The sequence below is a fragment of the Hylaeus anthracinus genome, unplaced genomic scaffold, assembly GCF_026225885.1.
Source record: "Hylaeus anthracinus isolate JK02 unplaced genomic scaffold, UHH_iyHylAnth1.0_haploid 3, whole genome shotgun sequence".
NCBI lineage: Eukaryota > Metazoa > Arthropoda > Insecta > Hymenoptera > Colletidae > Hylaeus > Hylaeus anthracinus.
This window is the reverse complement of record NW_026535284.1, coordinates 4,627,898-4,643,625: the sequence shown is the minus strand read 5'-3', so window position 1 is coordinate 4,643,625 and position 15,728 is coordinate 4,627,898. Positions and strand designations below refer to the sequence as shown.

Genomic DNA, 15,728 nt, shown 5'->3' with positions numbered 1-15,728 from the left:
TATTTCTGAGGTTCGTTTAATCAATGTTTACAGTTTGTCGTTTAAAGGGACTCTAGAACTTTTTAAAAATATATTTAATTCTTTTTTTCATTTTTTTCGAGAGGTAAACATTTTAAGAATGTTTTGCCAAACTTAGACAAAGAAGCAGTGTTAAGTACTCGACTGCCGTAACTTCAAGCACGTTTAGAAGTTTAAATACGTTTACTCTTCGGAAAACTAAGTCTCTATAGCGCAGCGGTTTCTTTTTTTTAAGTCGATTTTTCTTCATTTTGTTTTTCAATAAATAGATAAGATTTTCGTTTTCATATAAATGTAACATCTAACAAGTTCCATGTAAATGTATTATATAAATCGACAGCCTTTCATTTGCAGATAAAATCGTAATTCTGTTCGAATAAACAATGCGAAGCGTGAAATGATTAGAAACTCCTGTCACTGTTCGGATATTGTTGCTAATATTCTACCACGTTGTATGTTTACGTACGACGAATTATTATAGAGTAGATTGTTACGTCTACGGCTCCTATTAAGCTCATCCCGTGTGCGATACGGATCACTTTCGACTGGCAGTTGTTGAACGCAGGTAGACTCGTTTGCTCTGTCTCTCACTCGCCGTCCATGTAATCCGTTTACCGTCCTCGTTGAACGATACCTGCGTGACACGGTCATTACATAGCTCGAGACAAAGAGGTCGACGCTACTAAAAAAGAAATACTATCTCTTTTCTACGTGTACTTCTCGTCCAATAACATAGAATATTCCATTTCTTTCTGGAAACGGGTTAATTTGAGTGCTCTGTCGATCACTGGTATCGATCTGGTTCGTTTTAAAGTAATTGTAACAAGAAGTAGACCAACATGTCTGCCGGTCCAACATTTGTTAACTAGTTTCATTCTACGAATCGAGGTCTTTTTTCTGCATTAAGAAATATCGACTTCGATTATGTATATTTGATAAGAAAAAGAAAATTACATATTAGTCAGTTCTAATAGCGTACTCCTCTTGGGAGCACTTTCTATGAATCATTATTTTTTACCCTTCGGCGTGAGTTCGAGAATGTTTTTCACTGTAAATTTTTACACGAATTCTGCCAAGGCAGGCTTTTATTGTAGCTGTTCAAATAACTGTTTACCGCTGAAAATTTAATTTCATCGTTTGTATTAAGAAAATTGTGCAAGAGAAAACAATTAGGCGTTCGACTTTCGTCGCTTTCCTCTATGTATGCGTCGACATCGGTAGTTTTAGAATTAAATAATGTACACGTGCACAATATGTATTTGGGAAAGTAAGCCATCCGGCGTTCCGCGTATTGTTTGAAATTTTCGTCACGGGAGTCGTTGTCGTCGAGTGCTCGCAATTCCGCACTGGTTAGAATTCGATTCGTATAAATACGACTGTCTCGTAGCTGGTACTTTTGCCCCTGGCTCGTACACGTGCATGTGGTTGTCGGCTGGGTACGGGGGAGGAGGAGGTACCCCTCGGTGGAAGTTGAACCGAAACCACTGGCGGAATTGCCCCCTAATTTCAGAACCACCTCACCAGGTTTCGCTTATACCACAAAGCTCTTCTAACGACTACACCTCACGCCACGTGATTACTATGGGACTTTTGGGGGTACACGAGATGTCGGCGGTCTTATCGATTTTCTTCAATTCGTTGGACATTTTCTGGGGAGCATTTCGTTTGCGTGAATGAGTCATTGCGCGGAGACAAAACGTGATCGACTCCCTTTATTTTTTTAAAAATGAATTCAACCCAGACCTAACCCCCTATGAATCGGATTTTGTTTCCGTGTACAACTTGCAAAGCATTTATTTCGATAAATAAATATAAAGAAGCGAGGTTACGTCGCACTGTGCGATGAGTATAGAGACATAAGGACAAAAATCAAGTCGGTATTCAAAAAAAAAATTCTACTTGATAAAAATGGTAAAACAAGTAAATAAGTATGTTAAAACAATGAAGAAAAAGTTTATTACATAATATTTTACAAAAATCTTTGTTAAACAATTATTAATTCAAGTATTGAATATTATATAAGGTTTCAAGTATTAGTATTATAGGGCTAACTTACCACAAAAATTCAGATCCATTATAAAGAAAGATACTAATTTTTGTTTAAAGAAGTACCTATCCTGTTGAAAGATAACTTCAGACTAAAATTAATTCTACTTACAAAACAAGTCTAAATAATCAAATCAAAGAAAAACAAATTTTTATTATTTGACTTCTGTCCGCAGTTCGCACTGTCGTCTTGAAATGGTTGAATTTTGGTACAGTGATAAATCGCGTATTTGTGAATAACATAAAAGTATCGTCAGACGTTTCGCGCGGAACGTAATGGCTGCCAGTTGCATTCTGACAAGGGTTACACGCGTCAATTTGCGCGGCTGGCACCCCTTACGTTCCGCGCGAAACGTCTGGCAATATTTTTCTTTTATTCGCTAACATGGATTAATCACCGTACCAAAGATCAACCGTTTCAAAATGGCGCGTATGACATCGTCGCTAGCTCACCGGCTAGCGGAAATCGCAGACGAATCGAACGACAAAAGCACGTTCTGTCCCCGTCGAGGTCCGTCGACGTCTATCGAGCGAGGCTAACTTTAGTCGTCGTTCACGGGGTCATCCGTCACTCGAAATTGGCAGATCGCAGTCGCAGTTGCGTTGTCTACGGCCAATTACATAACCGGGCCGACGCAGCTCAGTGGCGTCGCGACGGAAATATTCGGCTGGTAATAACGGAGCGTGCTTTCGCGCGACGGTCACTGGCGTTTTCGGTCTACCGGTGAGTACACCGATAACTTTTGCAATTACTCGGATATGCACGGAAAGGAATACCGCGCGCGCCACGAGATCTTGAAATCTATCCAACGTTCTTCGCTGAACGGATTGAAAATAAAGGCGCCTGGGATCGCGCTCCAGCCGTGATCTATGTTAATAGAATTATCCTGACGGAATAATAAACAGCAGAGGCTTTCGGTCCGTTCTCTGATGCTATCACGCGTTTTTTTCGACGATGAGCGTTAGTAGGGACTAGCTGGGAGAGCGAACTGTTGGCGATTGGAGAAAAAATAGGGAAAAAATGAAGAAACTTTCTATCGTGATAGAGAAACATAATTTAGAAGAGCGGGGATACGAAAATGATAATGAAATAATTCATGAAGCTGTTATTGAAAATTGTCAAAATGATTCAGATGATAAATGAACGATTATTGATAATAATATTAGCGAGCAACGAGATATAATTTAAACTATCGTTTTTTATGTCTATAAGTTAATTGTTTATTCAGAGGCGCAAAGAAGCCTATTTATCTGTGATAGCCTCCTTAAATATTTCAACTTCGATACCGCATCATTTCTATCGTGAGCAATTGTAAAAATACTCGTCGAGTACTCCGCGATTTAAAGTACACGCGTAGTTCCGTAAATGGAAGAAAATGATTAAAGAAATGGCTACGCGAACAAATAAGAGCAGCAAACACCGCAGCCCGACCAAAGCTATTTTCACTGGCGTGTAACATCGGTAAACGCACGTACGGCTGACGATCGTTTATGCACAGGGTATATTCGAGGGATGATAATTTCTAGTAGTCTGGCAAACGATCAACATCGTACGCGCATTCAGCGTGTACTGAGCAAACTCGTCTGATTCCCAGTGGGAACGAACGCGACAGAGACACGATGGTTTAGGTTGATACAGGTCGTCAAATAACAGTTTCATCGTCTGGCGAATTTGCGCGACAGGTCACTTAACGTCCTCGAGCGTAAAATTGCAAAAGAAACGATTCGAAAGATTCCCCAATTCCATTAGACGTATTCCGATGCTGTTAACGCGTCAACCGTAATAGTCCCATCGAGATTGCGTTTACATTGCTCGGATCTATTCCACGTTCGGACGTTTTAAACGCTTTGAAAATCGAAATGTAAACGGAGAAATATATTTCCATCTTATTTGTATAATGATACACGCAGGTTCGTCACCTAAGAGGCGAGTACATGTAAATGTAACATCGGAAACTTCTTCAGCCCTATTAAAGCCGTTTTCCACTTTCCTTTCTGACGTTCTTTTTTTTCTACGAACATGCTCCGTAAATGTATATATAATTTCTCAATTAGAATATTCATGAAATTAAAAAAGTCTAGAGACAATATGCTCGCTGGTCGTTCAGTTTTATGCAAACTATAACTGTAAATAAAATGCACTTGCACCCTTGTACTTATAAAACAAATCCGACTCCTCCAAGTACAGTACTGCTAATGGAGTTATGATTTCATACACTTGCGTAGTTCCCTCTCGTAATATAAATTGAACGAGTAAGAAATATAGGTTTAATCGAGTAAACCGACTCACAGGATCTCCATTCGTAATTCCCTATTCCAATAAAATGCTACTCAACCAAACCCAAGGTTTCCAGTTGTACCTAAATGAAAATGATCTCCGACGGAATGGACACGAGATGAGCAGCCGGCCGAAAGAAGAAAGCGGGAAGAGGTTGATACGCAATTCATAAAACACGAGTCTCTGACGAGACGCATAAAGTTCGCACGTGGTAAATGCGCCGCGACATTTTCGCAGGCAGCGTGAAGTACGAGCGTGCAACTAATTGTTCTGATTTATGCGCGTCGCGCGTGTCGGTCGGGCGATAGGAGACACTGGAGCAACCCGAGGGGAACGCGATGCTCAATTATATGGCCAGCTGGCCACGGTCCAATCATACTTTGGTTGCTTTGATTCCGTTCGGTCGATCATCGCGCGCGACTCCTCTCCACGCTGCGTCGGCGGCGGGCGACCGAGGGTGACCACCCATGGAACAACTGGGTGTTCCCCCGCGAGTTGACGAGCAATCCGTTTATTCTTTTGACGTAACGCGTTGAATCGTGCTCGAACGACGAAGGAATTTAATGCCAAGGTAAACGCGTGCTCGCGAGACACGCCGAGGAAATAGTTTTGCCGACGCTTCACGCCGTGTCGCGAGCAGTTCTCACGCGAAGCGTCAACCCTTTGGCTGCGAGGGATATTCCTCCTTGAAAATTAGGCTTAGACTAGAATCCAGTAACGGAACGAAGCCGGGAGCCTTGTATAAAGTGGACGAAATTTTCAAATTTGCCAAATCAATTTTTGCTGAATAATTTGAAGCAGTTTGTATTTCCCACCAGTAAGCGATCTACACGTGCGTATACATATGCATCTATACTCACTATGCGTTTTTACGTTCCGTTTCACTTTCGGCTAATGTGCTCTTACGCACACTTTTGTTTAATCACCGTTATTATGTTCGTCATAAGTATATACATTATTTTTGTCTATTCTTATGTATCTGTGTAATCGTAACAAACATTACCATAATTAATGCTTCTCATATTTGGGAATATTATTTTCTTAAGGAACAGTGGAATGATAATCTGAAACTTCGATATGTGATTAAAATGAATATCTTTGAATTTATTGAACATTTATAATTTGTACAATAACATTTAGTACTCGCTTAAATATTGATAACAATCACGGTTCCGAATAAGTATTCGTGTAAAGGCATCAATCGTCAGCGAAATATATAGTGTATTTAGACATTAAGGTATAAGAATAAATGTCACATTATAAGATTATAAGAAAAAGAAATTGTTATTTGTATACTTCAACATTTACATTTACACGAAGTTGCATTTAAATCAGAATTTTCAAGTTAGAAAGCTTCTCTTGTTCGACGTTCTTTTTTTTTTTTATTTTAAAAATGGTTTACTTCATACGCGCACTTTCTATAATTTATGAATTTTCTTAAATTGTGATGTTCTTGAATCTTTTATATTTGGAATTACTAGAATACTATCGTATCTATACAATATGAATCTAATCAAAGTTGCATCGTTTCAAAGAAATGGCAAAAAAAAAGCAGGTCAAAAAGTCTGAGATACCGGAAGCAGACCATTTCTTGTCAAATGAAAATATCTGCTTTATTTGTAGAGAGACTGTAATACATATTGCGATTGATAGAAAGTTTATGTTTCAAACCGAGGATCTTTTGGTTCGAAGGTCCTGGGATAAGTACTGTACCGTCCCTCGCAATCCTCTTACCAGAAGGTATTGTCGTCTTCTCCATTGTGTGGCCGTATCCTTAGCCAGCCCTTATGACATCTGGTCATTTTTCATTCCTATTGTGCGGTATCAGGGCTTGCTTTCGAAAAATGAAACAACAAATCCAACTAATTCTTCGCTCGGCAGCGACATCCTAAGTTAAGGGGTAAGTACACTCCGGGGTGAAAGCTGAATCCGAACGCGATACTTCTTCATAATTTGCAATGAAAGGAACAAAGATTCTTAACTCGGTATCTCTGCGTATCTTCTGTAAGTTCATTTAGAAGATTAAATTCAAGAGTCCGTAGCGAATAGTTCTCCAACAGATTTTTTATTTTTCCCCGCTTGGAATAATATGAATTTAAATAATAACTAAATGTACACGTATGAGTCGAGTGTCCCTGAAGAGGTTAAGGAGAAACGAACGTGCGCTGAATTTCGCGCTCGGCAAGCAGACCGGCTATACATAATCGTAAATCGATTCTGCCGGAAAATAGTTTAATGATCGTGCCATATCTTAGAAGCTTATGTCTCTGCCTTGTGGTGCGGGGTGGCAGTTCCATCATTGTCACCTAGAAACCGCTGTGGGTAGGTTTGGGATTAATGTCATTGCGCGCCTATTTATCATAGAAACCCTCCCATCTTTCTCAGCGACGTCAAAACTGCGACAACACTTACCGTCGGCGAATAGGATTCACCGAAGTCGATGGAATAACTCCGTAATTTCGATCTCTGTCGTGGTTTCTATATGTACGTAATTTGACTTTGAATCTACCGACAGGTAGAAGTCTGTTGATCCCGTATTCCACTTATTCTCAGTCTCGGTATCGATTATTTATTTCAATATACTTTAGTAAAGTAAAGTTTAATACCAACGCCAATTGCATCTCGTTTTTCATATGTTTAAATATATAAATATGTCACGGCGATAAATCTAATTTTACCATCGATCGAAAAAAATAAAATTTTTATCTCCTTGAGACCTTTCGGCGAGATTAAGGTTAACGGTGAGCAAACGTACAGAAGTTGGACAGCCACCGATCCGAGATAAGAGAGCGCTTTTAGTCGAGAATTTAAAGGAAAAATCGTAGTTGTAGACGCTTGAGGCGAGCGAAGAGTCCTAAAGTACATTATTGAAAATGACAGATTTCGAAAAGAAACTTTCGCTATAAAATACTTTACGTACGCGGAAAATTATTACAAAACATTATCGATCATAACACGTCCGCCTTTGAGTTACCCTCAACCAATCCATAACAAGATTCCCTCATCTTGTCGATGTTACTGCCGAGACAAGACAAAAAATGAAAACAAAAAAACATTAAACAGATCAAAGAATTAACTTAAAATTAGGACTGCTTTTATATGAGTATATATTTGAAATTTCGTTTAAATAAAACTTTATTCGAGCAACGCTCAATATTGACCCACGAGATGTAAGTCTGACCGTCCAATCTCCTCATGATACACCTTGAGTAATAATGGCAGGATAATTAAATTCTGTAGCAAAAGGGACAAAATTCAGGGTTCACTTTAAGTTCTAATAACGTTACGAACAAAAATCGTAGCCCCATTTAAGGAAATAGAATTAAAGCGCGGACTCTGAAGTTTAATGATCCGTTGGTGAAAGGTGAGAAAAAAGTTTTCTAACCACGTGCATGACCTCAAGGTTGAAGAATTTTATTGGATTTGACGCGATCGACGTGGGAGCGATGCTACTGCTCGGAAGAGCTTCAGGAACGGTGGAAAGTAATTGTTCGAAGGAATAAAAGCGAAAATGATTGTTTTAGATTTGTTAAAGACTACATAATAATTGGTAACAGCGGTTAGCAGGGGCAAATCTGCATTAAAAATTTAGACATTCAAAATGGCGGATAGAATATTATTAAAAAAAAATGCGAAGAGTGATTCGATTAGAAAGATGACTTAAAACATCTGGGGAAAAATAGTTTTGCTACTCCAGATTTGAATTTACAGTGCAAGGATTTAAAGAATTGAGTTTCTGGACTATTATATACACGTTTCGTCATTACGTTTCAACCAATCGCGTACTCTTACCCTCCTTAATCCTGCTGTCTAACGCGATGAAGAGTAAAAAAGTAATTCTTCAAAGGAATTCAAAAGCGAAAATGATTGTTTTAGATTTTTTAAAGACTACATAATAATTGGTAACAGCGGTTAGGGGATGCAAATCTGAACTCAAAGTTTATGAATTCAAAATGATGGATCCCATATAGCGGACTAAAATGTGAAAAGTGATTCGATTTGGGTGAAACTTGGTATTCGTGGGGTTTTTGGGGGCGTTGATTCCAAATCTGCACTCAAAATTTAAACATTCAAAATGGCGGATAGAATATTACTAAAAAAAATGCGAAAAGTGATTCGATTAGAAAGATGACTTAAAATATCTGGGGAAAAATAGTTTTGCCACTCCAGACTTGAATTTACAGTGCAAGGATTTAAAGAATTGAGTTTCTGGATTATTATATACACGTTTCGTCATTACTAGACTGCGGATCTTTATGCATTCATAGGAAATTTGAATGTCCAAGAACCTACAAAATACAAACAATATGCAAGAATATAAAAAAGATTGAAAGTAAAGTTCATGTTGTAATATTTGCAGAATAAAATAAATTCCTATTTAGGTTAAATTTGTGTAGCCACGTTCGCGAAGATTTTAGTTTGCATAAAGATCCGCAGTCTAGTCATTACTTTTCAACCAATCGCGTACTGTTACCCTCCTTAATCCTGCTGTCTAACGCGATCGAGACCAATCACGGATCAAAAATCGAAACAACACTCGAATTTGCCGGCCGAACGACAGGTGGATCAGAGAATGGCAGCGAGTTCCAGGCCATTACAACCCCTGAATATTTCAATGCTGAGATGGTTGTTGAGGGGTGACTGAGAAACGGACGACCCCGCCTCTATTATTTATTGCGTTACCCTCGCCGCACCGGCTAAAGTTCTCTCTCCTCGTCGACCGTGCAGCTCGATCTTCCATTCCCCACCCTTTTCTCGTCTACCTACCACCCAACGCCTGCATCATTGCACATTATTCATACCACGAAATTTGAATTATACATTCAATAGAACGACGCGACGTCTGGCGCAGACGCTGCGACTGCAACCGCGACGCCGCTCAAAGACGTTCACGGTGTGTACCATTTCGGACGAGCGATCATTGGAAAAATGTAAATTCGCGGGTGACGAGGACGAAATCACGGAAACATCTGACTTGTAAATTATTCCGCGTTCCACCTGCGCTGGTCGAAAAATATACACCCTCGCCCAATGTTTCTCTCGGTAATGGTTATTCTCAACGGTAAGCATTAAGGTTGTCCAGTCTCTTTCGTTTTATTAGCGAGTACTTCACCGAGTATTCAAAAGTTATTATTCTACGTCCGCGAGAGAAATAAATTTATTTTAAGGAGTTTTATTTCGCGTAAAAAATAATTGTGGAATGTCGATGTTTTTATACGTAATAGCACAAAAGAACAAATTTCAAGTGGCTGTATTAATGAAAAAGGTAATTAAAATTGAACGAAACAAATTTGATGCATTAGTTTAACCTGTCTGTCATGTATGAAAGCATCGACACTGCGTAATTGCTTGTTATGTGAAATAAGGATTCTTCGAGACAACCTTTTGTTCCCGCGAGCGTACGATAATAGCCCCTTAATTTCGGTGCACCACCGTAGTTGTGATATTTTCGTGGAGGGACGCAAGCGAAAAGCTATTTTGTGATGAATTCATATTTATTGAAGCGGAGTTGCTTTATTAACCCGTCGCTTTGTTTTATTGCTATTTATTCTGTCGCGTCGTTTACGATTGTGTCTTCGCGCGAACCATTAACTCGTTAAAGTTACTTTTCTGTTTTATTCGTAAAGATTGTTCGGGTGTTTTCGATTCCGACCCTCCAATAAAATATACGTTATTATAACGTAAACAAGGCTATTTATTCGTTTATCGGCGAGTGCACGCTCGTATGGACCTACTGAACGCCAATAAATAAACAGCGTTTAATTGGAGCACCGTTTCGTTATTGTTTTCAAATTAGGAGCAAGCGAGATTACTGCCAGTATTTAATTTTCGCTCACAATTCAGAAACGTCGCGTGTAAAACGGACACAGAGCCCGACGATGAACTCGTTAGAAGGAAATATCGAGGAAAAGTTTCGCCATTGTTTCGGAAATAATTGCGTCGTACGAGCAATGAGAAGGAGCGTGGCAGGGCGGGCGGGCAGGGGAAGGTCGGTAATAAAGGACAAAGACATTTACGGAAGTGTAGTCGTGTTGCGGGTACATTAAAAATTGCGCTAAGCGTAATTGCTCGCCGGATAAAATAATAGAGACCGCGGAACGCTTCAGCCGCGGCACGGAAATGTTAATCTGGCAAATATTTAGCGCTCCGCGGTGACATAGGAAAGCGTTGGTTCGCTTTAATTCGAAGTATTTTCATTTTTGCACCCTCTCTCTCCCGTCCAGCGGGGGCGAGGCGGTTGGACGGCTTGCGAACGCTTTAGAAAGTCGCGTTCTACCGCGGTCGTGCATTTTGATAAGGAGAGTTAATACGGCGCAATGACTTTTCCGCGTCCTGGCACTCGCCTATTCGGGCTCTTCATATTACGCGAGTTTAAATTCGTTCCGTCTACGCTGACAGAAAATAGAGATTTGTAGAGTTAAAGTCTGCGCGCGGTCCTCCGAAAGGAACTATAATTAAAGTGCCGCGGACAAATCCGTGTTCGACCGCGGAACGCGCGATTCTCATATCCGTCGCGAAACGAAATCCTGTCGAGTTACACTCCGGCGGACGCCCTCGCCACACATTAAATTCCGCTTTCGTACGGAAATTAGATTCGTCGATGAATTTTTAAGCATTCGTCGACTACCAAACGGGATCCTATCCGGCGTCAGACATTTCCGCTTAACTGACGGCGAGTCAAAGTCTCAATTGGATAATTAGACGATCGATATACGTGCTTTTTATTCTCGTGCTATTTCATAACAATTTCAATCTTTCTCGTATCACTGAACCCGTGAAAAATAAAAGTTAACGAGGACAAATATAAATGGTTGCGTTAAAATCACCCGTAAACGTTTTCGTAGGCGTCGTATCACCGATAACAATTTTTGCCTTCCGTTTGTGATACGTATTCGGGCGAATTTTAAAATAATCCAAGTGTAAGCATGTTTCCTTTATCGCGAAGAAAGGCATTGTAGTAACGCTAAACGATATTGTTATGTATCGGACCAAAATAATCAAATATTTAGAAATACGTCTTGACTCGCTGTTAACTTGGAAACACCATATATGCATATATGTAGTAACGCTAAACGATATTGTTATGTATCGGACCAAAATAATCAAATATTTAGAAATACGTCTTGACTCGCTGTTAACTTGGAAACACCATATATGCACCAACATTTATAATGTTTATTATAAGAAACTATATAATGTCTTTGATAAGCAATAACGATATTGAAGACGGTTGTCAACATCATCATCTTGAAACATCGAAGTAAATGCCTCGGAAGTTGTCTGCAGAACAAACTTTGGCCAATAGAGGGTTAAGCTTAACCCTTTGCACTCGAGGCCTTTTTCCTGGTATCTACCAGCAATTAAAGATGTTTCTTAGCATTCTATTGGCATGAATTCTAAGCTATCTAGATTTCAGAATAAGGTCACCTTTACCTCGCCGATAATCATTTTATCGACACTTCGAGCTCTAAAGAAATTGAACCTAAAGAAACATTAGGTATTGTAGATTTGCTGCGTGAAACCTAATGGCGACTGACAAGGGAAGGCTCAAAAGTGATACTCACCGATTGCAATGAAATTTGGTAGAGTGATAGATCTATATCTAAAATAAGCGTAACTGTAATATTAGCCGCAGATGGCCAGCCATTTTTCAGAAAAGTTAGTTTAAATATGTAGTAAAAGCCCATAGCGTGCTAGCCAACTATGCCGCTGACCTATGCCGCTTGAAGTTGTGTTAGCAACGGGAATGCATCCCGCAATGGGCTTTTACTACATATTTAAACTAACTTTTCTGAAAAATGGCTGGCCATCTGCGGCTAATATTACAGTTACCCTTATTCTAGATACAGATCTATCACTCTACCAAATTTCATTGCAATCGGTATGACTTCTGAGCCTTCCCTTCTGAGAGTCACCTCTCGAGTGCAGAGGGTTTAATTCTTTTTCTGCATCCACGAAAACATGAATTTGCACAAACATCTAGAGATAAGGAAGTCACGACTCGTTACACTGACACAGTCTACCCTGTATACGAAGGCAAGTTGCGACGCGTCCGCAGCGAATATATTACACGAATCGTCACGCGTAAATACCGTCCACGCGTCACACCGTGACAACTTACCGCTCTCGCGCGCTAAATTTGTCATTTGCACGAAACAATGTCCATCCTTCAGCGAACACACCCCCGCCGCGTCCGCCGTAGCGAATCCCATTTTTCCCGTAGCAACGTTTCAAACTTTCACGTAATTTCGCGCGACAGGATATCGCGTCCGCGCGCGTGCCAAACGCGTGGCGCGTTCGTTATCATAAATATCATTGTGCGTATTTCACGGCGAAAGGTGGGCAGTGTCGTGACGCGTACGACGCCGTCCACCTGCGTACCGGAAATTGGCCTAGCCGATAAATAACAGCCGCGCGCAATTCCCGGTCCCTAGCGTTTATTAGCTTTTCAGAAAGAGCAATCGCACACCTCGGAAACCTGAGCTCTCGGCCGGCGGTTATTTATGAAGAAAGAAGCACTTGAAAAATTCATAGCCGGAGCTGGCCGCGCGTGCACACTCCGTTCTTCATATCCGTCGTAAAACGAATCCCGTATACACGTGGTCGACGAAAAATGCGATTCGATCGCCGCGCAAACAACGTCGACCGTTCACCGGTGATCCGGAAATTGGATCTGCCAATAAACTACCTGTGAAAATAATTTTTTTTCCGCTCCCTTTCTCTTCTCTCGCTCTTTTTTTTTTTTTTTTGTTCTGCTCGCGCGAACGTCACTCAGGATTGTTTGCGATGCGCAAGCTCCGCGAGGATTGCGTCCGTGCGACGGGAATATACTGCTGTGCGCGAAACGATGCTTGCCGCGCTCTTTGTTGTTTTGTCCCTTCGGTTTAATTTTATTTCCCGACGAATCGCTTCGAGATTTTCCCGCATTCCTTCCGCTAACCAATCCTGGAGAAATGCGCGCCGTTGAGCCGTCCCCGTTCGGTCTAATATTCTATTCTGATCTATAACTGATCTATTATCTATTATATTATTTATAACTAACCTATCTGATCTATTTAATCGCGTGAATTCCAGTTCGTCGAAATAATTTCTGCAGTGTGGTGCGTAACTATAGCTCGATATTTTTAAATGTTTCGGACTTTTGAGGAGGAATGAAAAAGTTAATTATTGGAGCTGAAGAGATATGAATATATGATTAATAATGGGATTTTCGTTAATTTCTCTGAAGTTTCTTTTCATTTAATTTCAGGCTTCTGAGTAAGGATGAAAGAAGACCAATTACGTGAACTGAAAGAAAATGGATTAATCCGTATGAAATAAAATCAATTGTATAAATTAAACATTTAAAAATATGGTTGATGGTATAGTTATGCTCCGTAGTTTATAATACAACGAAACTTTGTGATCACTATGTAACTTCCACTTTAAACATTTCTTCAAACGACCTATACTTTGGAAGATAATTCCATTCAACGATTGAAAGAGCAATCTTTTATTATCTTGCGTATCTTGCTTGTTTGTTGTGAGGTTGTGTATTATATAAAGTCACACAAAGAACACCTGAAAAACGTTTCGTCATATCAATCGTCAAATTCTAAGTTGTTTCATTATCGCCTCTCAGCATGCGTACGCGTCACTGGAGGTACGTAATTATTTTGCATTAAAACATTTTTATGCACAAAGCCATCGCAGAAGTGCATAATAGTATATTTCGTAACGTGACATTGATAAAGTGTGTTCTTTGATACTTTCAACGTATAGCAATAGCTATTGTTTGTCCAACAAAAGGTACGTCATAAGCGATGATGTAGTATCCACAACGATCCTCATTATCCGTTATTGTGGGCTAGAATTCGTATGGAATAGGAACGTTATCTTCTGTATTACACAAAAGCATGGACCGTTTCATCAAGTGGAAAATAAATATTAGGTTAAAGAAGCTTACACGCACAACTTTTAGGAAAATCATAAGCACGTCGATTTTAATTAATCGAATGATGCGTTTTATACGTCGAAGAATTCTAATAATAATCAAAGTGCGGTATAAGATGAATGATAAAACAGTTTCAGATACTATATCAAATACTTCGTATTAATTTATAAGTCACATTTTGACAAGTTAATGGCCATGAGCATCAAAAAATGATAAAAAAAAATCACGCGCACTTATCTTTAGACCTAATTGATTCTTTTTTAATTTCTCTTTTTGCATAATATTTTATTTAGTTTATTTTGAAGGGACCTGCATGCAATAATAGAAAACGTTTGAAATAAATATATTTGTTTGAAACTAATTATTAATATCATTGCACTAAGTTTGTATTGAGGTTCTGCCCTTCATTCTTCAACCCCGACGAAATACCCTGCACATAGATATTTCAAAGAGAAGTTAGATTTCCGAACGCAAAGTCAACAACCGTCTGAATTCGATAACGAGTTGCACCCGTGACTTTTAAAAAGCAACACGTCAGGTGTCTCACATATCCGTAATTAGCTCTTTCAGCGTGTTTCGCCGTAAATTATCGTCAAGTCTCCCATTCCGTCTCTGTTCGAGCAATTCCGATTAGTTTTAGCGGCCCAAAGACCTGAAACAATGCGAAAGCCCAGCCGCCTCAGTTACGATAAACTTGATTTCTTGCGAACGTATCGACGTCTATTTCCAAACGATTCTCCATTCGTGTTCCGTTTCGAAAATAAATCCACAAAAAAGGCTCGCCCCGTGGAGACAAATTTTAATTTCGACCCGATCCACGAGCGACCTACGCAGAATGTTCCACAACAACCCTCGACCATCAAACGGAATGCGTAATTCCCTCGGGATCTCTTTTGAAATGTTTAATTTGCCCTCCCTCGCGAGTGGCCGCAACTCATTCTCCATCGTTCAGCAAATGATAATGCGAAGGTTCGCCATACGACCCTGAAATGTGATGAGATTGGACTGCGTGCCGTGAACGGTTGAAGTATTGGCACGAGTTTCGCAAATGAAACGTTAAATTTCGTCAGTGATGAATATAGATTTCATAGATATATAGTTTTTCAAGGCGTAAGAAGAATAACGAGAATGGAAGTAGAATTGTAACAATGAATTAATATGCGCGCAACACCCCTTAGGAATCTAAACAAAAAAATCCAAAAGAATACTTGAAAATTAAAGCTCTAAACTAAACTAGCCTCTTCAATGAATAAACATGTATGCAATACTTCATAACACAATTCCATACCTATATAAAAAGAAAATTCAAAAGAATCCCTGAAAATAGAAGATCTAAACTAGATTATCCATTAAAATCATTTCCATTAAAAGTAAATTATGTACAATCTTGATTTGAATTCTACATTAAATACATGTGCAACACTCTTTACGAATCTAAATAAAAAAATCCAA

At 39.6% G+C, this 15,728-nt stretch overlaps 1 protein-coding gene across 7 annotated transcripts in view; it reads right to left on the bottom strand.

Annotated features, from left to right (window-relative positions):
* The window catches only part of LOC128894434 (uncharacterized), a 220,632-nt gene that overhangs the window by 100,721 nt on the left and 104,183 nt on the right, over window positions 1–15,728 (bottom strand). The window contains exon 3 of one of the 7 annotated variants that reach the window (XM_054156161.1): window positions 142–652. The exons of the other annotated variants lie outside the window; for them this stretch is intronic. Coding sequence (XP_054012136.1) covers window positions 433–652 — 220 coding nt within the window. The 3' untranslated portion in view covers window positions 142–432. Of the gene's footprint in view, window positions 1–141; window positions 653–15,728 lie in introns of those variants that run through there. 7 annotated transcript variants of the gene reach the window in all.